We start from the raw sequence: 26,252 nt of genomic DNA on the forward strand, positions 1-26,252 counted from the left end.
TACCTAAAATTGGGTTGAAACAACCCAACATTTTTTTGAGTGAATAAACATCAAGTTTAATAGATAAATGTAATCTTCCAAAGATAAATGGACAAAGAAATAAAGGTATGAAAATGGCAACAGATTTTTTATAAAAATCTCTAAAAAAGTGAGACATTGTGGCTTGATTTCTTTTATTAAAGGGTTAGTTCACCCAAAAATGAAAATTCTGTCAGTAATTACTCACCTTCATGTTGTTCCAACCATGTAAGTCTTTCGTTCATCTTCGGATCACAAATTAAGATATTTTTGATGAAATCTGAAGGCAGTCTCACTCCTCCATAGGCTTTCAGAGGGACCCAAACTCGCCGGCCCAGAATAGTTATTAAAGCATCGTTACAATAGTCCAAGTGACTACAGTGGCTCTGCATAAGGGGTTGGAACAACATGAGGGTGAGTAATTACTGACAGAATTTCCATTTTTGGGTGAACTAACCCTTTAATATTCATTTTTCATGACCAAAATAACACCATGCACAGTGAGGAGCCTACAGTTTACAAGCTTCACATATTAGAAAAATACAATAATAAAAAAACAACACATTTTTAATGACTCGTTGTCAAGGTTGTTTCAGATCAACAACTGCAAGTGACCACTAGGTGTCACCGTTGAGACGGGTGTCGGGCTTCACGAAGCCTCAATCTGCCCACCAATTCCCCTCACAGATCTCAAACTTTAACTTGACTTCAGTAACAGTTCTCACTCCAAACATCGAAACAATCCCACAAACAAACACAAAATCGCTCATGAATGAACTCAACATATTCTCCTCATGCTCGCTGCTGCTGCACTAATTGTTTATTTCAGTGAGAAGACGCCAGAAAAGACGTGTCACGGGTGACAAAAACGCTCGGAACGTGAGCGGAACCTTCTCCCGAGTGCCGAGTTCCTGGAGGGAAGCAATTGTGTGCGACACCTCCCTCTCCGGTTCCGGGTGTTACCGAGAATACTGTCAGACCTGATTAGCGCTGATGCACTGCAGGTGCGGGAGAGCGAAAAGCAGCGTCCCCGCGGGCTTTCTGTTTGTTAAGCTGAGGATAAAAAGGACATTCAGGAAGAAGAGGAGTGTTCAGTCAAGGAAGAAGAAGGAGTTTGAGTTCGTGTTGAAGTCAGGACAGGTACAGGGCACAGTTATTGTTCTTAGGACCGCAGCGTGTGTGGAGAGAGTCGGACATTGGCTTGTCACGGGGAAACTAGTTGGGAGTGATCTATGGAGGCTTGCTGGATCAAGCTATCGGCTGATTCGACACTGCACACAGAACACGAGAAAGATAAGTGAATATTTCCTATCTGAAATTAATTGAAAAGCGTGAAGAAGAGAAGGTGAATGTGAAATTGACCGTTTGAAGAAGTCATATGTTTCAGAGTGTACCGAAGAGAGACAGAGGATTGAATATTCCCCCCTGGAGTGTGTTTAATGGAGTGAAGCCGCCGATCAGCCCTATTTGTGTGAGTGAATTGCAGTGCCTTTACTCTAACTATATACATTGATTCATTGTGGTGGATTTTAAGTGGACACGAGCATGGAGCATTAGTTCAACTTTAAGCTGATAAAAGTAGCCTATTCACGTTGCAGTGGGAGTTTACCTAAGTTTCCAGCATGTTGTGTGATGCTTTCTCCGGTGTGTTGCGTCTCAGTCTGGCCGGTACTCGAGCACGCGCTTGTAAACTTATTGGTTGCAATCTGAAACATCACCGCTAGAGGACGCTGAAATCTACATACTGCACCTTTAAAGTGAGAGAGAAAAAAGACAGCAACACCAGTGACACAATGAATCACCAATGAGATGCACAAGACCAAATATCATTATTCTTCAACTATAATTAAGTATATGAGACTAAATTGTTACATCTGGCATACAATCTAAATGAATAGCTTTGAATTTGAAGATACATATAAAAATCCAGTGCTCTAGTCAAACATTACAACGGTAAAGTTAAATAGCCTAAATGAAACTTCACTTAGCCCTCAGCCAAACCGATTGGCCAGGGAACGAATTATATCATTCACGAGACCAAAGATTGCCTGTTAGTTCTACACAAGACAAATTATATCTCATGTTTAACCACTACAGAGACGTCAGACGGCAAACGTCAGAACGACTAGCCGAGGAAAGGCTGTTCCAGGAGGGGAACATGAGCGTCCGGTGATCGCCTGGATCTCATAACCTGGATAAAATTTTCATCAATCTTTATAAATAAACCATAGATTTGAGCTTTAAACAACTACATTCTCGCCTGAAAAACTCTTAAAACTACATTTCGTGATACAATAACAGTCGTATTATATTTCCACTGTATATTAAAAAATGCCGCTTCTAAATGTTGTCATTCCCCTTGTAGCACACGCAAGTGATGATTCTCTGTTAACCAATCAACGTTCTGCAGTGAGTCTAGCTCCACACTTTTAGTGCCGTTTTGGTACCATTCATTACTTTTGACAGTGGAAGCGCAAATAATTCCCTACCGTACTGTACCGTACCGCTCAGTGGAAACGAGCCATAAGTGCAGCCACAGTGTAGTGAAATAAGAGACTTGAGTAATAGAGTACACAAATAAACCTCAACTGAACAATTAAAAGGTTAGTTCACCCAAGAATGTAAACTCTGTCAGTAATTACTCACCCTTGTGTTGTTCCAACCCCTTAAGACTTTCTATAATATATAATTCCCAGTGTGAACCCTCATGTGAATCTTCAGACTTGATTTACATGTGAAGCGTTTTTTAGGAGACAGATTTTTTGGCTTCTGTTTTTCCTTTCTTGTTCACGTCTAAAAGAAACATTACATCAAGTGAGTTTCAATGGACTATTTTATGCAAACAACTTGCTAATAATGTCTTACTCATGTAGTTAAAGTAGTGATGGGTGCTTTCGAAACACTGCTTCACAAACTCAGACACCTTTATGAATCTTTGTTTCAAATCATGTTCAGATTTGTGGTGGTTCAGAGCGTGTATCAAACTGTGAAAGTCACATGATTTCAGTAAACGAGGCTTCGTTGCCTCATAACCGTTTTGAAATGTCAATGATCTCTGTGAACCCATCATGCAGCGAACCATTGAAGAAGTGTCTATGGGTTTTGCCTGATCTCTGATCTGTTTTAAACATTTGTAGACGTTTTAATGAGACTTTTGTATAATAATAATAATAATAAAATATTAGTAGTTGATAGTCTCTTATTTGCCTGTTTAGCTGAGCAATCCATGCAACAAACAAAACAAGCTCTGAAAATGTATTAAAACCCACATATTATACAGATCCTTAATATTTATATTTATATAACTGAAATTGAAATTTTGACTAAATTCTGACTAGTACAGTCAGGGGTATCTAATGCTAACGGCTTGCCATAGTAAGGGAAGACTCGATCAAGTGGCCACGTCATCGGGATAGTGACGGCACAGTTGGCTGACGACACTATGTTGTTCTTAAAAGATGAAAAGCATGTGTCAAATGCTTTAATCAATAATCAATAAACTCATTTATTTATAACAAAGTCTGCCTCCCGGGCATTGGTTTTAAGTCGTTCAGCCAGAACAGACCACAGAGAAATTTTCTGTCCAATTGTATGTACAGTATTTTAAAGTGCTTATAATTTAGGTCAGATTCGACTTACCTAACCTGAGAATACAAAAAAATAAGGTATGGGTGTCAAATTAACCACTGTAAAACAAGACATTATCACATGAATCACATGAGCTCAAGTTGAACACGTCTACTGCAACAACAACAACAAAAAACAGAGAAGTTTAGAGAAACATGGCTACAATCATAAGAGTATTCGATAAATAAACTTTATTCACTTTGATATTTCTGTCAGAAAAAAAAAGAAAGATTAATCAAGAGTCATAAAAATAATGAATGAAGTGTGTGTTTGTGCTGGTGTTTTCCATTAGAGTACAAATTATGTAAGAAATATATTGTTCATTGCGAGTTAATATTTCAACTAACGTTAACAAATGAAACCTTATTGCAAATTTTGTGAATTACAAATATAGTGAATGTAAAAAGGTAGGCCAAAAAAAAAAAAAAAGATATGGTTAAAAATATCTGATCTGTGCATTAAGACTTGCAGTGTAAATGCAGAATAAGTGACTTCTTCACTGTAATTTAACACTGAATTTTCTTCATGTGTTTCTCCAGGTAGCGTTTGAAAGCAAAACTCTTCCCGCACTGATCACACTTGTAAGGTTTTTCTCCAGTGTGGATCCTCTCATGTGTTTTCAGATTTCCTGACTGACTGAATCTTTTGTCACAGTGTGAACACTTGTACGTTTTTTCTCCTGTGTGAATTCTCTGGTGTGTTTTTAAACGGCTCGCTATAGTAAAAGTCTTCTCACACTCAAAGCACATGTACTCTCTCACACCAGTATGAGTTTTCTGATGTACTTTTAAACTGCACAGCAGAGAAAAACTCTTTCCACACACAGAACATGAATGCGGCTTCTCCTTCGTATGAACTGTCAGGTGTGTCTTCAGGTCTGATGCCCTAAAAAATGTTTTGCCGCACTGATCACAAGTGAACGGCTTCACTCCGGTGTGGATCCTCATGTGAATATTAAGGTGTGATGATTGTGTGAAACTCTTCTCACACAGATGGCAGGTGAACGGCTTCTCTCCGGTGTGAACTCTCATGTGAATCTTAAGGTGTGATGAATCTTTGAAACTCTTCCCGCACTGATCGCATGCATGCGACTTTTCTCCAGTGTGAATCATCATGTGAGCATCAAGACTATGTTTGTATGTGAAACTCGTCCCGCATTGATCACACATGAACGGCTTCTCTCCAGTGTGTATCTTCAAGTGAAGCTTAAGATTATGTTTGGCTGTGTAACTCTTTCCACAATAAGTGCAGGTGAAAGATTTCTTGGCTCTTGTTTTCTTTAAAAATGTCTGTTTAGTCTTTGAGCGACTCAAAGGTTTTTCTCCAGGTTGGACATGATGTTCCTCCTCCACTTCACTCAGTTCTTCACTCTCCTCTTTCACTTCCATCAGTTCTGAAATCAAAGAGAAAACGTTATTTCATTGTGAGTACAACAAAAATAATTAAAAGAGAGGAATATGAAGTGAAAGGATATATAAAATGCTCTGATGTAATAACAAAAAGTGAAATGAAATGAAAGAAAATCATTTTTATTTTTATTACATCAAAATAATTCTAAGAGAAGAATATGAAGTGAGGACATAAGTAATGTAATATATAACTGCTATTAAATATTATGATCCTTTTGATGCATTTTTATAAATGATCCCTTCCATGAATGATGTACATTGATTTTCCAATTTCCAAAACGTTTAAAACATAATATATAGGCTATATTCCATGCTTCTGTATTTATTTTACTAAAGACTTTAATACCTGAGGGCCGGTCACACTAGACTGTTTTTGTTCCACTGACTTCCATTCATACGCATATGAATGTGTTAAAATTATACTTAGTTTGACTTGACCACATCCCTTTACTGACCATTTGTTGAAAATTCAGTACATATTCGATAGTTTAACTGCATATCTAAATGTGAAGAAGTGCTTGAATGTTTCTAACATGAATGTTGTTCAGCATCATGAATGAATGCAGAATAAACACCAACCTCTTTGTTCTTCAGGATCTTCAGTGTGTTTCATTCTGCAGGGTTCTGGATCACTCATGTTCTCACTGTCCTCTTTAATAAACTCAGTCTCTGCAGATTTCAGCTCTTCCTGATGCTTTTATGCTCGTCTTCACTTGTAGCTGATGGGAATTTACAGCATTTATTGGGGAACTACATGGGGAGGAGCTTCACTGATGATGTAATTGATGTGGGAGGGGCTTCAATTATGGTACATTTTAGTGGGATGAGCTGTTATGCCTAAAATAAAAAAAATTAATATCAGTAGCTGAGTTTGTTTTTATACTTATTGATAACATAATAAATACTGTAATGGAGTTATTCAAAATATAAATAATGGTAAGGAAAAACAGTTCAACGCATTAAGACAGAAATAATAGGAGGTGATCTGCCCAAATCTAAAATAAATCCGTTACTGGGTTTGTTTTAAAATGGTCAAAGACCAGATGTCAAGTTATAGTGTCTGTATCTATTTCAAATTGTAAATTAAATGTACAATTTATTTTATAAACATAGAAAACCCATGAAGAATAACAAATTTATTAAATGTTTAATTTAGGAAACTGCAAAAGTGAAGAATACTGATTTTAGCATTTGAGGCATTAAGTCAAGCAATTCAGGAGTCTGACATTAGCTTTTGTCTTTATGCACTTCCTGACCATTAAGCTCAAGATACAGCGGTGCCTTTGTCTCTATGATAATGTTAAGGTTTGAGCAATCAAGTCAGGATGATTGGATTAGCAATACAATAGAGTGAATGCTGATTGGCTCGGTTTCTCTTGAGCAATCTAGATAGTCTGCCAAACTGGTTTTTGCTGGATAGAATCAACTCCTCCTTACTTTCGTATGATTTGTTTGAATGTGTCTCCAAGCCCAGAAGTCCCCCCTCCTAAAATGCCAATAAAATACCAGGTATACACTGTTTAGATCAGACCGTTTTTGGACAACCTGCAGACGCGCTCAATAAAGAATAACTTCTGCTTGAACGTGATTCCAACGTCTCCTGGTCTTTGCTTAGAAGAAGGAAAAAGTTTCCTACACCCATTAAATGCAAGTAAAGTGTCTTTACAGTTTTTCACAATTGCTGAGACACTAAATCCCATTTCCTGAACTAAATTTTCAATAGCCTAAACCAATTTGTTGAATAAATCACTCTTTCTTCAATACCTTAAACAAGTTCAGGCAGTTAGACACTGTTTGCAAATCTCTAAACACATTCTCTCTCACTAAAACACATTTGACACAGTGATGCATTTGTGAAATGTGTCGCAGCAATTGTGAAAAACTAATGTCACGAGGTGACAAAGTGGAAGCGGAACTAAGTCCCACGGAAATTGTGTTCCCCCCCGGGACGGTGTCACTGTAACACCGGGCCGGTCTCGGTTGTGTATCTGTCACCATAACAACGCTAATGACAGATCAACATCAGGTGCGGGGGATTTACGCTGGGATCTGTGATAGGGCTGTGGAGGCAGATGGAGTACATAAAAGGGAAGTGCAGAGACAGAGAGGTTGGTGTGTTTTCCCCGAGAGGAATCGTTTCTTTGGCGTTGTGTGTTCCCCCGAGAGAAGTCGTTTCTTTGACGGTGTTGCTGATTTGCGGAGGTATCTGGAGAGTGTTGCGGGGGCTCGGCTGTATAAAGGGTGCAGCGGCGATGGAGTGAACACGAGTGAAGACGTCAAAGGATGGAAAGAGAGTGAGTTATGGGAATCGAGTGAAGACTGGAGAACGCCATCAGCATTGGAAGGGAGATAAGTAGTACGATCTTGGATCTTATTGAATGTATGCACCTGCACCGAGACGGATATAAAGTTGTGAAGTGTATTGATCACGAGTGTAGTCGTCACTTGAGAGTGGGTGGATTGAGTGATCATTGGACTCCTGTTTATCTTCTTCTGAGTGCGGGCGAGCAGCGAGGACGCTTTGTTCACCGTGCCCGTAAGGAGGCGCCCAAATCTCCTCGCTATTGGATGAGAACTGATTCAGCACGACAGTGGAAGGAACGATCGTTGGGTGAGTGCTGGCCTTATTGCACTGAGAGCGGGAGTGGATATGCAGTGCCTGAATTGATGTGTTTGCACAGTATTAGCTTGAAGTGAGGTTGCAGTGTGTGGGGAATATATATATATATATACTAACCGCCGTGTACTCACCATCTCGAAATCTCATCGCTGTCACTGAAGAAGGACTCCAGGTGTTGAATGTGAATATTCATCCTTACATGTTGGAAGACTGCGTGTACTCGTATAACTTACTCTGTCTGCTCAAATAGAAGAATCTCTCCGACTGTGTCCCTTCACGTGATGTCTGCTGGAAGGAGAGACTGACATTAGAAATATTCCCTCGTCGGCTTCTTTCTGGCCACCAGTCTCTGTACCGGCCACGTTCTGATCGTTCGACGGTCCAAGAAGGTTGGCTTACCTGGATACTTACCTGTCTGCTCAGCGGAAGACCCTCTTCGATCACGAGACCCTGTCCCGCTCCACGTCGTGAAGAGGTATACGCATTTGGATACTCATCTGCCTGTCCCAGGGGAAGACTCTCCTCAGCCACGGGACCTCGTCCCGCTATACGTCTTGAGAAGTTACTTACTTGGGTACTTACCTGTTCGTCGGGCTGGTGGCCGACTTCCTCCTCCCCTAGTCGTCACGTCCGGGCACAAGCTGCCGTGAAGAAACTCCACGCCTTCCCGGGGGCCCGAGGCTCGGTCCCCGCACTGATTGGGGGACACAAAAGCTTAATTTAGACTCTTTTTAAATCAATTTTATTCAAAAAAACTTGTTAACTTTTATTCACTTGTCTGCTTGGTCTTTGGCACGCTCCTCGAGGTGGTCCTGGGTTTTAGGGGTGGGTGCAGTCTGGCTTGAACGTGTTAGGTGTTGCCCAGCCCGCAGCTCTACATATATCTGTCTTATACAATTACACAATTTGTGCAAATTACAACATTCAACTTCAGATTTTAATTTTACAGGTTTTCACATTGGAGCTGTGAGTGTAAATGTTCACGTACAAGTATGAATATTTATTGTACAAGTTCTCAAATTCACATCTATGTGCTCTCGAGTTTTGCTACTCATTGACCTTCATATTTTATGAGATAATACCATCCCTGTATTTGCATTCAGAATCAGATGTAGTGCTTTGATTAACGTCAAAGTACATGCAGCATTAAGTTTGAGAGTTAGGGCAAAATCTGCCAACACCGGTCTGAAAAAATCTTCATTCTGAGAATCAACCCTGATGGCACCAAACACCAAAGCCACAGATCAGATGGAAATCTGGAAAGGTCCAAAGAAAAGCATCAGCCTGAACCCCTCAATGTTTCTCATTAGAGAGCTTGTCAACTTTGACTGGCAAAATTACTGAAATGTAACAACACAAACTAACTTTTACTGTATTTTATTATTTTCAGGCCTGTTTTTATTTTCAGTGTGTGTACGTTTTTGCCATGCTACAAATACAAATGGTCCCCAGGAGATTAATTCTATGGACTTTGGTGATGTTGCCTTTTTTTAAATTTTTTTTTTAGATAGTGGCTCCTAAAGGTCAATATTTGTAATTTGTACTTCTGAAAACAAAATGTTCAATGATTAAAAATAATATAAGGACAAATGTTCATGAGTTATTGTGATTTTTTGGGGGTGGGGTAAACTAAAAAAATAATTAAATAAAAATGATACTAATACTGTAAGTGAAAATACAGTAATAATACTGTAAACATTTTACAGTAAATTACTGGCATCCAGCTGCCAGTAATTTACATGTAAAATTTACAGCAATCTATTTACAGTGTATAAATATGTAAAAAAAGGTATATATATTAGGGGTGGAACGGTACACATAAGTCACGGTTCGGTTCAGACATCACGGTTCGGTAAGAGTTCGGTACAATGGAGGGAAAAGCAAGACAAAAATGCAGAAGGCAATTATTTTTATTGTGCATGTCTCAGTCTGTACCACCTATACAGTCTCTCCCCTGAGCAGCTGCGACAGCCTGCCCTGAAGTGTGTAAAGTAAGATGTAAACAGTAAACAATAAACAATAAATAGTTTATTAGACTCCATCTGTAACTGTAACAAAATAAGACAATGAGCCATAAAACTGAAAATACAGCATCTCTTATTTATGTGCGGACGCACGAGCGCGAAAGTGCGCGCGGCAAAAATGTCATCATTGCGGTGTGTGTGGGCGGTCGTGCGCGTTGGGTGTATTAAAGTGTTGTACTAAAATAAACATTCACGAATGTACCTTACTTCTTCTCGCCGCTGATTCCTGATGGTTTAGAGGACAATTACACCGAGTCGCACCCTGTCATTTGAAAGAATAGTACACCGGCGAGCGTGAAGTAAATGCCTCGTCCATTTGGGGAGGCAGGCGGAAGTATAAACAAACCTAGCTTAAGGCGGAGCTACAGATTAGGTGTCCATAAATAACCCGCGTATCTAACAGTAGTTCTGCATTACATTCATTAATTTGCACTCGAGTTTATAACATTTTAACCCCTGCCCTTGAGGAACTCTCTGCACGTCCCTCCACTGTATGGATCTTCATGTGTAGCTTCAGGTGAGTTTTAATAGTGAAACTCTTCCCGCACTGATCACACTTGTAAAGTTTTTTCTCCAGTGTGGATCCTCTCGTGTCTTTTCAGAGATGATGACTGACTGAATCTCTTGTCACAGTGTGAACACTTGTAAGGTTTTTCTCCAGTGTGAATAATCTGGTGCCGTTTTAAACACATCGCTCTAGTAAAAGTCTTCTCACACTCAAAGCACATGTACTCTCTCACACCAGTATGAGTTTTCTGATGTATATGTAAATATTTCAGCAGTGAAAAACTCTTTCCACACACAGAACATGAATGTGGCTTCTCCTTCGTATGAACTCTCAGGAATGTTTTGCCGCATTGATCACATGTGAACGGCTTCACTCCTGTGTGGATCCTCGTGTGAACATTAAGGTTTGATGATTGACTGAATCTCTTCCCGCACTGTTTGCATGAGTACGGTTTCTCTCCAGTATGAACTCTCATGTGACACTCAAGATTTGGTTTGGTTGTAAAACTATTTCGACGGTCCAAGAAGGTTGGCTTACCTGGATACTTACCTGTCTGCTCAGCGGAAGACCCTCTTCGATCACGAGACCCTGTCCCGCTCCACGTCGTGAAGAGGTATACGCATTTGGATACTCATCTGCCTGTCCCAGGGGAAGACTCTCCTCAAATAAAAGAAACATTACATCAAGTGAGTTTCAATGGACTATTTTATGCAAACAACTTGCTAATAATGTCTTACTCATGTAGTTAAAGTAGTGATGGGTGCTTTCGAAACACTGCTTCACAAACTCAGACACCTTTATGAATCTTTGTTTCAAATCATGTTCAGATTTGTGGTGGTTCAGAACGTGTATCAAACTGTGTAAGTCACATGATTTCAGTAAACGAGGCTTCGTTGCCTTATAACTGTTTTGAAATGTCAATGATCTCTGTGAACCCATCATGCAGCGAACCATTGAAGAAGTGTCTATGGGTTTTGCCTGATCTCTGATCTGTTTTAAACATTTGTAGACGTTTTAATGAGACTTTTGTATAATAATAATAATAATAAAATATTAGTAGTTGATAGTCTCTTATTTGCCTGTTTAGCTGAGCAATCCATGCAACAAACAAAACAAGCTCTGAAAATGTATTAAAACCCACATATTATACAGATCCTTAATATTTATATTTATATAACTGAAATTGAAATTTTGACTAAATTCTGACTAGTACAGTCAGGGGTATCTAATGCTAACGGCTTGCCATAGTAAGGGAAGACTCGATCAAGTGGCCACGTCATCGGGATAGTGACGGCACAGTTGGCTGACGACACTATGTTGTTCTTAAAAGATGAAAAGCATGTGTCAAATGCTTTAATCAATAATCAATAAACTCATTTATTTATAACAAAGTCTGCCTCCCGGGCATTGGTTTTAAGTCGTTCAGCCAGAACAGACCACAGAGAAATTTTCTGTCCAATTGTATGTACAGTATTTTAAAGTGCTTATAATTTAGGTCAGATTCGACTTACCTAACCTGAGAATACAAAAAAATAAGGTATGGGTGTCAAATTAACCACTGTAAAACAAGACATTATCACATGAATCACATGAGCTCAAGTTGAACACGTCTACTGCAACAACAACAACAAAAAACAGAGAAGTTTAGAGAAACATGGCTACAATCATAAGAGTATTCGATAAATAAACTTTATTCACTTTGATATTTCTGTCAGAAAAAGAAAGAAAGATGAATCAAGAGTCATAAAAATAATGAATGAAGTGTGTGTTTGTGCTGGTGTTTTCCATTAGAGTACAAATTATGTAAGAAATATATTGTTCATAGCGAGTTAATATTTCAACTAACGTTAACAAATGAAACCTTATTGCAAATTTTGTGAATTACAAATATAGTGAATGTAAAAAGGTGGGCCAAAAAAAAAAAAAAAAGATATGGTTAAAAATATCTGATCTGTGCATTAAGACTTGCAGTGTAAATGCAGAATAAGTGATTTCTTCACTGTAATTTAACACTGAATTTTCTTCATGTGTTTCTCCAGGTAGCGTTTGAAAGCAAAACTCTTCCCGCACTGATCACACTTGTAAGGTTTTTCTCCAGTGTGGATCCTCTCATGTGCTTTCAGATTTCCTGACTGACTGAATCTTTTGTCACAGTGTGAACACTTGTACGTTTTTTCTCCTGTGTGAATTCTCTGGTGTGTTTTTAAACGGCTCGCTATAGTAAAAGTCTTCTCACACTCAAAGCACATGTACTCTCTCACACCAGTATGAGTTTTCTGATGTACTTTTAAACTGCACAGCAGAGAAAAACTCTTTCCACACACAGAACATGAATGCGGCTTCTCCTTCGTATGAACTGTCAGGTGTGTCTTCAGGTGTGATGCCCTAAAAAATGTTTTGCCGCACTGATCACAAGTGAACGGCTTCACTCCGGTGTGGATCCTCATGTGACTCTTAAGGTGTGATGATTGTGTGAAACTCTTCTCACACAGATGGCAGGTGAACGGCTTCTCTCCGGTGTGAACTCTCATGTGAATCTTAAGGTTTGATGAATCTTTGAAACTCTTCCCGCACTGATCGCATGCATGCGACTTTTCTCCAGTGTGAATCATCATGTGAGCATCAAGATTATGTTTGTATGTGAAACTCGTCCCACATTGATCACACATGAACGGCTTCTCTCCAGTGTGTATCTTCATGTGAAGCTTAAGATTATGTTTGGCTGTGTAACTCTTTCCACAATAAGTGCAGGTGAAAAATTTCTTGGCTCTTGTTTTCTTTAAAAATGTCTGTTTAGTCTTTGAGCGACTCAAAGGTTTTTCTCCAGGTTGGACATGATGTTCCTCCTCCACTTCACTCAGTTCTTCACTCTCCTCTTTCACTTCCATCAGTTCTGAAATCAAAGAGAAAAAGTTATTTCATTGTGAGTACAACAAAAATAATTAAAAGAGAGGAATATGAAGTGAAAGGATATATAAAATGCTCTGATGTAATAACAAAAAGTGAAATGAAATGAAAGAAAATCATTTTTATTTTTATTACATCAAAATAATTCTAAGAGAAGAATATGAAGTGAGGACATAAGTAATGTAATATATAACTGCTATTAAATATTATGATCCTTTTGATGCATTTTTATAAATGATCCCTTCCATGAATGAGGTACATTGATCTTCCAATTTCCAAAACGTTTAAAACATAATATATAGGCTATATTCCATGCTTCTGTATTTACTTTTTAATACCTGAGGGCCGGTCACACTAGACTGTTTTTGTTCCACTGACTTCCATATGCATGTGAATGTGGGACACCAGAAACACAAGATCAGGTGAAGTCAAGTGTTGTAGTTCAAGTTTTAAGACTGACTTTAGTGTTGAATTGAAATGTTTTATTAGAATTATCGGTAGCACTTTAGATTCTAAAAAGTTCTAAAATACTAACAGTATAAATAATTTGTCAATTTTCCTGGTTGTTCCCCCTTATTCCCAAAACTTTACATATTGTTCGCTTATACTTACACGTAAGGACTTTATAGGTACACTATAATTACAGAAAGTTACGCTGTAAATTCTTCATAAATACGCTTTACTAAAAAACATCCAACATTTGGGTAATTCGTTTGCTTTTTGGAATTCATAATTCGTAAAACATTTGGTATATTCCAACATGGTTGCAAAGAAACTGTGAACCATAAACCAGAGCTAAAATTATACTTAGTTTGACTTGAGTACATCCCTTTACTGACCATTTGTTGAAAATTCAGTACATATTCGATAGTTTAACTGCATATCTAAATGTGATGAAGTGCTTGAGTCAGCATCAGGAATGAATGAGGAATAAACACCAACCTCTTTGTTCTTCAGGATCTTCAGTGTGTTTCATTCTGCAGGGTTCTGGATCACTCGTGTTCTCACTGTCCTCTTTAATAAACTCAGTCTCTGCAGATTTCAGCTCTTCCTGATGCTTTCATGCTCGTCTTCACTTGTAGCTGATGGCAATTTACAGCATTTATTTGGGAACTACAGTGGGAGGAGCTTCACTGATGATGTAATTGTTGTGGGAGGGGCTTCAATTATGGTAAATTTTAGTGGGATGAGCTTTTATGCCTAAAATAAAATAAATGAATATCAGTAGCTGAGTTTGTTTTTATACTTATTGATAACATAATAAATAATAAATAATGTAATGGAGTTATTCAAAATATAAAAAAATGGTAAGGAAAAACAGTTCAACGCATTAAGACAGAAATAATGGGAGCTGATCTGCCCAAATCTAAAATAAATCAGTTACTGGGTTTGTTTTAATATGGACAAAGACCAGATGTCAAGTTATAGTGTCTGTATCTATTTCAAATTGTAAATTAAATGTACAATTTATTTTATAAACATAGAAAACCCATGAAGAATAACGCATTTATTAAATGTTTAATTTAGGAAACTGCAAAAGTGAAGAATACTGATTTTAGCATTTGAGGCATGGATGAAGATTAAGTCAAGCAATTCAGGGGTCTGACATTAGTATTGTCTTTATGCACTTCCTGACCATTAAGCTCAAGATACAGCGGTGCCTTTGTCTCTATGATAATGTTAAGGTTTGAGCAATCAAGTCAGGATGATTGGATTAGCAATACAATAGAGTGAATGCTGATTGGCTCGGTTTCTCTCGAGCAATCTAGATAATCTGCCAAACTGTTTTTTGCTGGATAGAATCAACTCCTCCTTACTTTCGTATGATTTGTTTGAATGTGTCTCCAAGCCCAGAAGTCCCCCCTCCTAAAAGGCCAATGAAATACCAGGTATATACTGTTTAGATCAGACTGTTTTTGGACAACCTGCAGACGCGCTCAATAAAGAATAACTTCTGCTTGAACGTGATTCCAACGTCTCCTTGTCTTTGCTTAGAAGAAGGAAAAAGTTTCCTACACCCATTAAATGCAAGTAAAGTGTCTTTACAGTTTTTCACAATTGCTGAGACACTAAATCCCATTCCCTGAACTAAATTCTCAATAGCCTAAACCAATTTGTTGAATAAATCACTCTTTCTTCAATACCTTAAACAAGTTCAGGCAGTTAGACTGACAGTTTGCAAATCTCTAAACACATTCTCTCTCACTAAAACACATTTGACACAGTGATGCATTTGTGAAATGTGTCGCAGCAATTGTGAAAAACTAATGTCACGAGGTGACAAAGTGGAAGCGGAACTAAGTCCCACGGAAATTGTGTTCCCCCCCGGGACGGTGTCACTGTAACACCGGGCCGGTCTCGGTTGTGTATCTGTCACCATAACAACGCTAATGACAGATCAACATCAGGTGCGGGGGATTTACGCTGGGATCTGTGATAGGGCTGTGGAGGCAGATGGAGTACATAAAAGGGAAGTGCAGAGACAGTGAGGTTGGTGTGTTTTCCCCGAGAGGAATCGTTTCTTTGGCGGTGTGTTTTCCCCGAGAGGAATCGTTTCTTTGGCGGTGTGTTTTCCCCGAGAGGAATCGTTTCTTTGGCGTTGTGTGTTCCCCCGAGAGAAGTCGTTTCTTTGGCGGTGTTGCTGATTTGCGGAGGTATCTGGAGAGTGTTGCGGGGGCTCGGCTGTATAAAGGGTGCAACGGCTAAGGAGTGAACACGAGTGAAGACGTCAAAGGATGGAAAGAGAGTGAGTTATGGGAATCGAGTGAAGACTGGAGAACGCCATCAGCATTGGAAGGGAGATAAGTAGTACGATCTTGGATCTTATTGAATGTATGCACCTGCACCGAGACGGATATAAAGTTGTGAAGTGTATTGATCACGAGTGTAGTCGTCACTTGAGAGTGGGTGGATTGAGTTATCATTGGACTCCTGTTTATCTTCTTCTGAGTGCGGGCGAGCAGCGAGGACGCTTTGTTCACCGTGCCCGTAAGGAGGCGCCCAAATCTCCTCGCTATTGGATGAGAACTGATTCAGCACGACAGTGGAAGGAACGATCGTTGGGTGAGTGCTGGCCTTATTGCACTGAGAGCGGGAGTGGATATGCAGTGCCTGAATTGATGTGTTTGCACAGTATTGGCTTGAAGTGAGGTTGCAGTGTGTGGGGAATATATATATACTAACCGCCGTGTACTCACCATCTCGAAATCTCATCGCTGTCACTGAAGAAGGACTCCAGGTGTTGAATGTGAATATTCATCCTTACATGTTGGAAGACTGCGTGTACTCGTATAACTTACTCTGTCTGCTCAAATAGAAGAATCTCTCCGACTATGTCCCTTCACGTGATGTCTGCTGGAAGGAGAGACTGACATTAGAAATATTCCCTCGTCGGCTTGACAGACGTGAGTCAGAAGTGATTCTGACGAATGGGGATCGCTTGCGAGAGCTTATCTACTTCGAATGAATTAAACGAGCCAATGCAGATTGGCATGCAGTAATTGCACCAGCTGCTGTGCATCGCGGCGCAAGCATATGTAACCCTGGGTTCATTTCTACATGATTGTTCATTTGTATTATTTTATTTATTTGTTTATTTTAATTGGGTATATACAGAAATGTGCTGTGTGGTGACGAGAGTTTATTATTGAATCAAAGTGTACCTGTTCAGAAATGGTCATGTCAGTAAGTTGTGTTTGGGTTAACGTTATTGGCTAAAAACAGCTTAATCCCGCCTCATATCAGTTATGGCAACTGTGATTGGCCAGGGTCAGTCAAGTCAAGATAGGGAGAGAGGTAGCAGGAGAAGGGAAAAAAAGGTGAATGTTTTCGGCATGATAACAGAGCGCGCTGGTTTATTTGTGTAAAATATAGTTAGAACTGCATTGTTTAAGTGTTATGCTGAATAGTATTCTGTTGTGAAGTCAACACGATCACAAAATGAAGTCAACACAACGCGATTCGGAAGAACTGTTATAGGTTAACGCTTGATCGCTATCGCAGTGAATTGGACTATTCATGTTACCAGTAAGAAACTTAACTCAAGTTTATCCCTTACATCGGCGAATGTGAGAGTATCAAAGGTGTCAGTGCATCGATCGAGAGTGACAGAGCCGCTGAGGAGGAATCCAGATAGCGCTCCTAATCGTCGAGTGGCTAGGAGTTTCTCTGGCATCGCGGGAGCGTCACAGAGTTTCCTAACTGATAACGGTTTCCCGTGGATGGATCTGACGGGTGACGGAAATCGTTAACTCTAGCCATTTACACTCAGGTACCCTTTGTTTACTTCATTTGTGCTCTTAATGGGCCTGATTCATGAAACATTCGTAAATATGCGAGTAAATATGTGAGTGATTTGCGCGTAAAGAGACCTTCCCGAAAACTCTTCTCCTGATTCACAAATACTTCGTAAACGTCAGATGTGATAGTGAAACGTGTGTGTGTGTGTTATGAATTCCAATCAGTCGTAAATGGGACGCGCGTGCACGCTCATTCTCAATTACCATAAATCCCGCCCAATAAATCCGACTGACAACTATATATGGGCATCATATTATGACACCAAACGAAGGATTTCAACATGTCTTCTCAAAAGCGAATGAAAAAGAACAATTTCTCAGATGCAGAAATTGAAGTTTTATTATCAGACGTTCATTAAAAACGCCACATTTTATTTTCAAGCGTAGCCTATAGTGGCGTATCAGGTCCTAAAAAAAGGAAGCTTGGCAGATATTACAGATGCAGTTACTGGAGTTTCATCTGTTAATCGAACAGTCCCAGAAGTGAAAAGAAAATGGTTCGACATGAAGCGACTGCAAAAAACGAATTAGTTCACTTCGAAAAAATATAGCCCAGCCCTATTGAAAGCAATTAATTATTTTATTAAAGTGTTCCGTTTGCAGATGCTATTACTGGCTCTCATAATAAAAGTAAAAAGAAAAACCATATGTATTGCTATATAATATTTTTTCAAAATGCTGTGTGTAAATGTACCCGATTAGGTGAATTAAAATGCAGCCTTATTAATGAGCAAAACGTTCGGAAGGTAAACGCACTATTTACACGTGGCTGGGAGCAGGTGTAGATTTCTTTCGTACCAACTAACATTTGGAAAATACGAACATTTTTATGAATCCGAAAATTTACGCCAGAACCACTTTACACACGATTTACACAAAAATTCGTTCTGCTCGTGTTTCATGAATGAGACCCATTGAGCGGAGCGGCCATTTTACGTTTCATTCGGCCTCAACGCACACAAGCAACGTTTCAGGCCTGCAACGGGGGTGTGTGTGTGTGTGCATATGTTGGGCCCATAATAAGTTGTTTATTTTGAATTGGTGAATGATATAATGCTTTAATACTCTGTGATTCATTGAGTATATTATTACAGGGTTACAGTTTGTATTTCTGATTGAAACTGAAGTTTATTTACGTGCTTTATTTCTCTACTGAGTTTTCATAGATACCAGACTGATATATTGGTTTACACTAAGTGAAGACACATTTTTACTTTGTGTAAAATAAGGAAATGTCAATTCAAATAGTGATTCATTAGCTTTATTTTGATGTAAGTTTAAAAGGTTAACCCTTTAAGTGCCTATTGTTGTGCATAGAAGAGTCAATCAAACACTGTATTTGAAAATACCAGTTTATTCAGAAGTTGGTTGAACAGATTTTATTCATATTCAATTTGATTCGGTTTTGTTAATTCTTTGTTTATTTTCTTTTAAATAAATCCATTGTATATTTCAGTTTTATAGTGTGGTCACTTTAATTGAACAGATAGGTAGCTGTAATTGGTTAACAGTGGTTTAGCAGAGATCTGAGTTGCACTTGGTAAGAAGTAGTTTGGAACCAAGGGTCACAGATTGATTATAAGATCACGTCGAGAGACAAATAAACGAATCTGGGTTCAAGCGTCCAACATTCCTCAAAGGGTAGATACACCTAGGACAGTAGGGGGCGCTACACATAATGAGCAGCCGGTGCCTCGCATCCTTGTTTTTCCGCTGAGGAGCCGGACCTGTGACTCGGCCGTACAGCGGAAGCTCAGCAACCGTGGCGAGGGGACTCATGTCTCCGTTCCCTCCTCGGAAAACTAGGGTTACCATACGTAGCCGAGACGTTCCCCTTCGTCAGATCACTACGAGTGAGTCAGAAGTGATTCTGGCGAATGGGGATATCTACCAAAATGCCACGGCTGCTGGCCCTTCCAGGGGGGAAAGAACATCTGCAGAACACGGGCTCGTCCGCAGAGGAGCTGATCGTGGAGGAATACACATATGGGGTCGCCGCAGGGACCTGCATGGGTCTGTCCAACCGAGCCTCAGGAGCTTAGGTGTTGTCTTTGAGTCAGCTATGTCCTTGGAGCTTCATTCGAAACAATTAGTTAGAAACTGCTTTTTCCAACTGAGGAACATTTCCAAATTAAGATCATCTGTGACTAAAGGTGAGTTAGAGATTATTATTCATGCGTTCATCTCCTCCCGTTTGGACTATTGTAACAGTCTTTTTACGTGTTTGAGTAAGAAGGAGCTTCATCGTCTCCAGGCTGTCCAGAACTCTGCTGCAAGGCTTTTAACCCACGTTAAGAAAAGAGACCACATCACACCTGTTTTAGCATCACTTCACTGGCTACCAGTCCAGTATAGAATTCTTTTTAAAATCCTGGTTCTTACCTTTAAAGCCTTGCATGGCCAAGTCCCTACTTACATCACTGACCTGATACAGCTTCACACTCCTATTCGGAGTCTTAGGTCTTTAGATCAGATGTTATTAGTTGTTCCCCGTACCCATTTTAAAACTAGAGGGGACCAGTCATTCCAGGCAGTTGCTCCCAGGCTGTGGAATGCTTTGCCTCTTGTTTTACGTTGCGCAAACTCAGCTGATTCTTTTAAAAAACAACTGAAGACTTTGCTCTTCAAGCAGGCTTTTGGTTAGTTGAGGGGTTGTTTGTTGTGTTTGTTTTATTTTTTGTATTTTGGGGAATGTATTTAAATTGTTCTTGTATTACATTTTACTGTGAAGCACTTTGTGATGTTTATCTGTGAAAAGTGCTATATAAATAAATTTTACTTACTTACTTACACTCAACACAGGTTCCACAATGCATAGGTGTAGGCCTGGCGTCAACGGGGTGACGGAGGAACTCACAGGATTAGCCATTTCTGGGGAACACTACTGGAGCAATGGACGCACGTATCCGGCCCATGGGGACGGGAGAGACGTTGCAAGCCGACACTAAGAACGGGTCCCTCATGCCACTGGGGGTAAGTATACAGGAAGATACCGGCTCTACACGGAGGCTATAAAATCTAGCGAACGTGTTAGGTCTTGCCCAGCCCGCAGCTCTACATATATCTGTCAGCGAGGCGCCTTGAGCCAACGCCCAGGAGGAAGCCGTTTTACACAATTACACAATTTGTGCAAATTACAACATTCAACTTCAGATTTTAATTTTACAGGTTTTCACATCGGAGCTGTGAGTGTAAATGTTCACGTACAAGTATGAATATTTATTGTACAAGTTCTCAAATTCACATCTATGTGCTCTCGAGTTTTGCTACTCATTGACCTTCATAGATTATGAGATAATACCATCCCTGTAGGTGCATTCAGAATCAGATGTAGTGCTTTGATTAACGTCAAAGTACATGCAGCATTAAGTTTGAGAGTTAGGGCAAAATCTGCCAACACCGGTCTGAAAAATAATATATTTTCCCTCACTTGTGCTTGCAGGTTCATTCTGAGAATCAACTTTGATGGCACCAAAGCCACAGATCAGATGGAAATCTGGAAAGGTCCAAAGAAAAGCATCAGCCTGAACCCCTCAGTGTTTCTATCAGAGAGCTTGTCAACTTTGACTGGCAAAATTACTGAAATGTAACAACACAAACTGACTTTTACTGTATTTTATTATTTTCAGGCCTGTTTTTATTTTCAGTGTGTGTATGTTTTTGCCATGCTACTGTAACATAGTTAAAAAGGTTCAGGTTAAATCCTACTAAATGGGATTATAGTGCCACCTGCTGTCATAAAGTTGTACCTGCAACGAACGCTAGTAATGACAAAGGATTATGGGTAATCCTCAAAGCAACGGAGGATTTTCTCTGAGGTAACGTGTTTGTGAATGTCCGTAGACTAAACAATGCTAACTCACTTGAAAAGCATGTAAAAGTTTAGCTAGATTTCTTTGATTGAATAATATGTGTTGTTGTTTAATTTCGCCATGTTTTTATAAAGTCAACCATCTGGTCATGTGCTTTATAGCCGATAGAAAGTCTCTCCAGTATAGCTAGCTAGCTAGCTAATATTAACATGATGCCGTCTTTCCAGACAGAGCATGCGCTGTTTGTCTACATGAGATGACTATTCACTGTTGTCCTTTGTCATGAATGCAGGTATGTTATGTATGTTGTTATAAAGTGTTGTAATGTTTGAACATAAGATTGAGGTATTTTCTGCTGTTTGTCTGCCTCCTGGATTGTAACGAAGTTACATAATTGTTTACAAATAACTGTTAATATAAAATGGAAAGGTAACTGTAGGAAATCTGTATAATTACATTGTTTTATGTTGGTTCCTCCTTGCAAGACTAAGAGGAACAATTTGGTGTGTTTTAATTATTTAGTTTATATGAGTTTAAATCCACTATACGATCAATGTGTCAAACTACTTTATTTTTGTATTGAGCTTTAAGAGCAGTACATACAGTAATCTTTAAGAAAAAGCAACGGAGGATTTTCTCTGAGACAGAGCATGCGCTGTTTGTCTACATGAGATGACTATTCACTGTTGTCCTTTGTCATGAATGCAGATATGGAATAAACCTGCTGTTACCACAAACCTGACGGCATCCGAGAGATTTAATGAGGCAGAAGACATTACAAAGAGGGGTTACATTGGTGCCGTGACTCGTCCATGACTACGCCGGACCGGGACTGATGTCTTCTTGCCGCTGCATCGTTGTGGAGCTGCACTTCTTCCATCAGTGTATTTGACTGTCAGGTTTATTTAGTTATTAACAGCCATATTTACTTCAAACTGTCATTTTGTTTAAGTAAGGGTTCCAGTATGAGTATCAGCAAATTTACTACCTCTGAAATGACTCCTCTAGGTATTGGTAGAGGTAGAGGGCTACATAGCACACCCGTTCCATTCTCACTGGGTGACCATCTAGGGGGGGATAAGACATATTTTGGTGAGGATTCTGTTCACAGTCCTTTTAGACATAGGGATGTAGTGGCGCCCCAAAGTCAGCCTATGATTGAGTTAGAAACACCACAGTGCACTAGTACATCAGTTCCTAACCCTCCCCCTGATGATGTGAGAATGGTTGACCAAATGAGCACCATTGTGCAGCAGATAGGGAAGCAGCTAGCTGATAGCATTATGTCACACCTCAACACATCTAGCCCTGCAGCTACTGTGCATGCAAGCCACGAAGAAACATGCAATACAAAAGCCTCTTTCCCCGTCAACGCGCTAGATCTCTCCCAAGTCCAGTTGGTCACTCGGAGAGGAGTCAAAGACCCACCCGTTTTCCGAGGAGAGAGTTCAGATGCACTGGCTGTCGATGAATGGGAGGAATTAATGAAGAACTATGTAAGAAAAAGCGATGTTCAGCTGGAAAATCAAGCTGAGGAAATTATTGTCCACCTGAGAGGCAGAGCAAAGGATGTTGTGAGATTTGGGATAAGAAATGGTGAAATTGATGTCCAGAATAACCCACAGGCCATCTACGGGCTCCTGCGCAAACACTTTGGCTCAAGCCATTGCTCCTCAATGCCCCTAGCTGACTTTTATTCTACCCTGCCAAATGACCAGGAGGACCCCTATGAGTACTGGCTTAGACTGAACAGAGCTGCTGATGATGCTGCAAGCTGCCTTAGAGAGCAGGGTAAAACGTTTGACAACCCCAGTGTTGAAGTCACACGTATGTTCATCAGACATTGCCCCAGTAGAGATTTAGCTCTCACCTTTAGATCCAAGACGATTGATAAGTGGTCAGCTCGTGAGGTTCAGGAAGTGCTAGATGAATACCACCTGGAGAAGGGGCTCAGGTCTTCTACTGAAAGGAGTAGACAAATCAGCATGAACAAAGTCGAGGTTAGCCCTAACAGTCCAATAGTTTCAGACATCCCAGAACAGAAACCAGCTATAAGTCAAGACTCCTCCACTCTAGAGAGGTTGATTGGAATGCTAGAGAAAGTGTTGCTTCAGGGCCCAGGTTATGCTCAAGCCAATAAAAAGCCAAATTCCAACAGCAGACTTCCACAGATTGAGGGCTTAAGAGACATGCCATGTTCCATATGTAATGACAGCTCACACTCTGCCCTCACACACTGTCGGGAGAACAGACTGTGTTTCCTGTGTCACTTACCTGGACATTCAAGACGCAACTGCCCAGAGGGGAGACGTCCTCCTCCACATTTTCAGCAGGGAAACTGAATGATCTGCGCACAGGGGAGGACAGCGCAGATCAAGTGAGTGAGCCTCCCACCTTGGATTTGACAGACATTAATGATTATGAAACATTGTGTCACGCCTACAGCAGCATAGTGCCATCACAAAAAACACTGATTGTGCAAGGCCTGCAAAGACTTTCAAAAACTGATAGCCTATTCTACACAGAGGTGTCTACTGATAGTGGTCATGTTCTTAGAGCACTGGTGGATAGTGGCTCTATGGCGTGCACACTAAGTGAAACAGCCAACACAAAACTTTCACAGTCTATTCCTAACATTGAAGTGAAAACTGCTGAGGACTTTGTTATTGTTGGTTGTGGGGGCCATCTGGTCACGCCTTCCGCCATGTATGACCTCACTGCATCAGTTTATGGCTATAAGGTGATAATTCCTGTTCTAGTGGTGCCAGGCCAAACCGATGACATGATCCTTGGCAGTAATGCAATCAAGTGGCTCATTTCACAGATGAAAGACACTGTCGGTAGCCAAAATATCACGTCCCCAGTAAATAGTGCCCAGGCTGATAACTTGCCCCAATTGATATCTCTGTTGTCCTGCTCAGACAGATGTGGGGCAATGCCGCTTAAAATTGGCACGGCAAAGCTCAAGAGATGTGTCAATCTACAACCGATGTCTGAACATTTGGTGTGGGCTAAACTCCCTGCATCTGATGTTTCTGCAGTGGGAAGTACAGTAATCATCGAACCTACTCAGTCCAAAGCCAGACCTGCTCAAATTCTAGTGGGGAGAGTTGTCACCTCATTATGGGGAGATGGCTGGGTTCCAGTCAAAATAGTAAATACTACTGAAAAGCCACTTACCCTTAAAAAGAATGCAAAAGTTGCAGATGTGTCAACCTGTCTTTCTGTGCAGGACTTTCCTGAGCCAGATCGCATCCAATCCAGTGCACAGTTCACACAGAGCTCATCACCTGCACCTAGGTCAGAGGATGAAATAGCACAAATTTTGACTGACATGGGCTTGCGGGATTTGAACCTCTCTTCTTGTGAAGTCTCCCCTGAGTGGAAGGATAAACTGCTGCAGATCATTGAGCAGTATGAGTCCATCTTTTCGAGGCACAAAATGGACTGCGGTGAGGCAACAGATTTTGTACACCGAATCCGCCTAGTGGATGACAAGCCCTTCAGACTTCCATACAGGCGGGTTCCACCATGCCATTATGATAAGCTTCGGACTACTCTAAATGAAATGGAGGAATTGGGGATAATCCGTAAGTCTCAGAGCGAGTATTCATCTCCTCTCGTCCTGGTTGTCAAGCCAAGTGGTGATCTTCGCATCTGTAATGACTTCAGGTGGTTGAATGCAAGAACAGTGAAAGACGCACATCCCTTGCCTCATCAGACAGATGCCCTCGCCGCACTTGGTGGCAATGTGTTCTTTTCAACGATGGACCTCACGTCAGGGTTCTACAACGTCAGAATGCATGAAGACGACAAAAGGTACACTGCGTTTTCCTCCCCATTTGGCCTCCATGAATATAATAGGATGCCCCAGGGCCTGACAAACAGTCCTGCGACCTTTATGCGAATGATGATGTCCATCTTTGGTGATGAGAACTTTACAAGCCTGTTATGTTATCTGGATGACCTCATGGTCTATGCGCCATCTGAACAAATTGCACTTGAGCGTCTGCAGATGGTTTTCTCACGTCTTAATGCCAACAACTTGAAGCTCTCACCTAAGAAGTGCTACTTCCTTCGCCGGTCTGTTAAGTTCTTGGGACACATCATATGTGGAGATGGTGTTAAGACAGACCAGAGTAAAGTGCAAGCTATAAGTGATGTGCAGGAAGCCGATCTAATGGAATCTGATATGGAGACACCAAGTGCTAAGAAAATCAGATCTTTCTTGGGAATGGTTCTCTACTACCACCATTTCATAGAGGGATGTTCTGCTAAAGCTAAGCCACTGTTCAGCCTTGTGGCTGAGCCTGCTACACCTCACAAAAGAGGGAGAGGCCATAAACCGAAATTCAAGAGAGGCCATGTTAGACTGTCTCCAGCTGACTGGACTGTTGAGTGCAGGGAAGCATTCAAAACTTTGAAACATGAGCTTGTGCATAGTGTCACCTTGGCTCATCCAGATTTTAATGCACCATTCATCCTCGCTGTTGATGCCTCCTTTGATGGCCTAGGAGCCGTCCTCTCACAGTTGCCTCCTGATGGTGATGTTGCCAGACCAGTGGCGTTTGCCAGCAAGACTCTATCGCACTCCCAGCTGAACTATCCAGCACATCGGCTGGAGTTTCTTGCTCTTAAATGGGCGGTCTGCGACAAGTTTAGCCACTGGCTGAAAGGACGACGTTTCACAGTCTGGACGGATAATAATCCGTTAACATACATCTTGACTAAGCCTAGGTTAGATGCATGTGAACAGAGATGGGTTTCAAAGCTCGCAGCATACAGTTTTGATCTGCGCTATGTCCCTGGCCCAAAGAATGTGGTTGCAGACGCACTAAGTAGGGAGCCATTTGTCCAGTCATGCATAGGCCATCGTCTTGTAAGAGAATCTTATGCCTCGTTGCTGAACCAAGTGAGTGGAATGGTGGATGAGACAGTACAAGATGCATTTAGATATACTGCTGCTAACTGCCAGTTAGTTGTTGATCAGTCCACAGATGATGCTGTTGTCACCCCGCCCGCCCCTCAG

The 26,252-nt window shown here is 40.6% G+C and overlaps 3 protein-coding genes across 3 annotated transcripts in view; 1 reads left to right on the top strand and 2 right to left on the bottom strand.

Moving 5' to 3' along the window:
* The window catches only part of LOC307000301 (uncharacterized protein), a 220,438-nt gene extending 214,657 nt beyond the window's left edge, over positions 1–5,781 (bottom strand). The window contains exon 1 of the mRNA XM_079615767.1: positions 5,634–5,781. Coding sequence (XP_079471893.1) covers positions 5,634–5,691 — 58 coding nt within the window. The 5' untranslated portion in view covers positions 5,692–5,781. The remainder of the gene's footprint in view (positions 1–5,633) is intronic.
* LOC307000690 (uncharacterized protein) overlaps positions 1–26,252 on the top strand; it is a 441,581-nt gene that overhangs the window by 48,861 nt on the left and 366,468 nt on the right. The window lies entirely within an intron of this gene.
* LOC306997028 (uncharacterized protein) lies at positions 11,684–14,196 on the bottom strand. Its single transcript, XM_079610014.1, has 2 exons — positions 14,056–14,196; positions 11,684–13,099 (listed from the first exon to the last, which is right to left on the bottom strand). Exons 1-2 carry the CDS (start codon positions 14,087–14,089, stop codon positions 12,213–12,215), a joined length of 921 nt encoding a protein of 306 aa, XP_079466140.1. The 5' UTR covers positions 14,090–14,196; the 3' UTR covers positions 11,684–12,212.

This window comes from Phoxinus phoxinus, assembly GCF_949152265.1.
Source record: "Phoxinus phoxinus genome assembly, chromosome: 1".
Taxonomy (NCBI): Eukaryota; Metazoa; Chordata; class Actinopteri; order Cypriniformes; family Leuciscidae; genus Phoxinus; species Phoxinus phoxinus.

Bases quoted from the DNA above. Each gene is read 5' to 3' on its own strand.
- LOC306997028 (XM_079610014.1), bottom strand. From the start codon at position 14,089: ATGAAACACACTGAAGATCCTGAAGAACAAAGAG. The intron at 13,100-14,055 runs GTTGGTGTTTAT...CTTTGATTTCAG, and splicing joins AGATCCTGAAGAACAAAGAG to AACTGATGGAAGTGAAAGAG.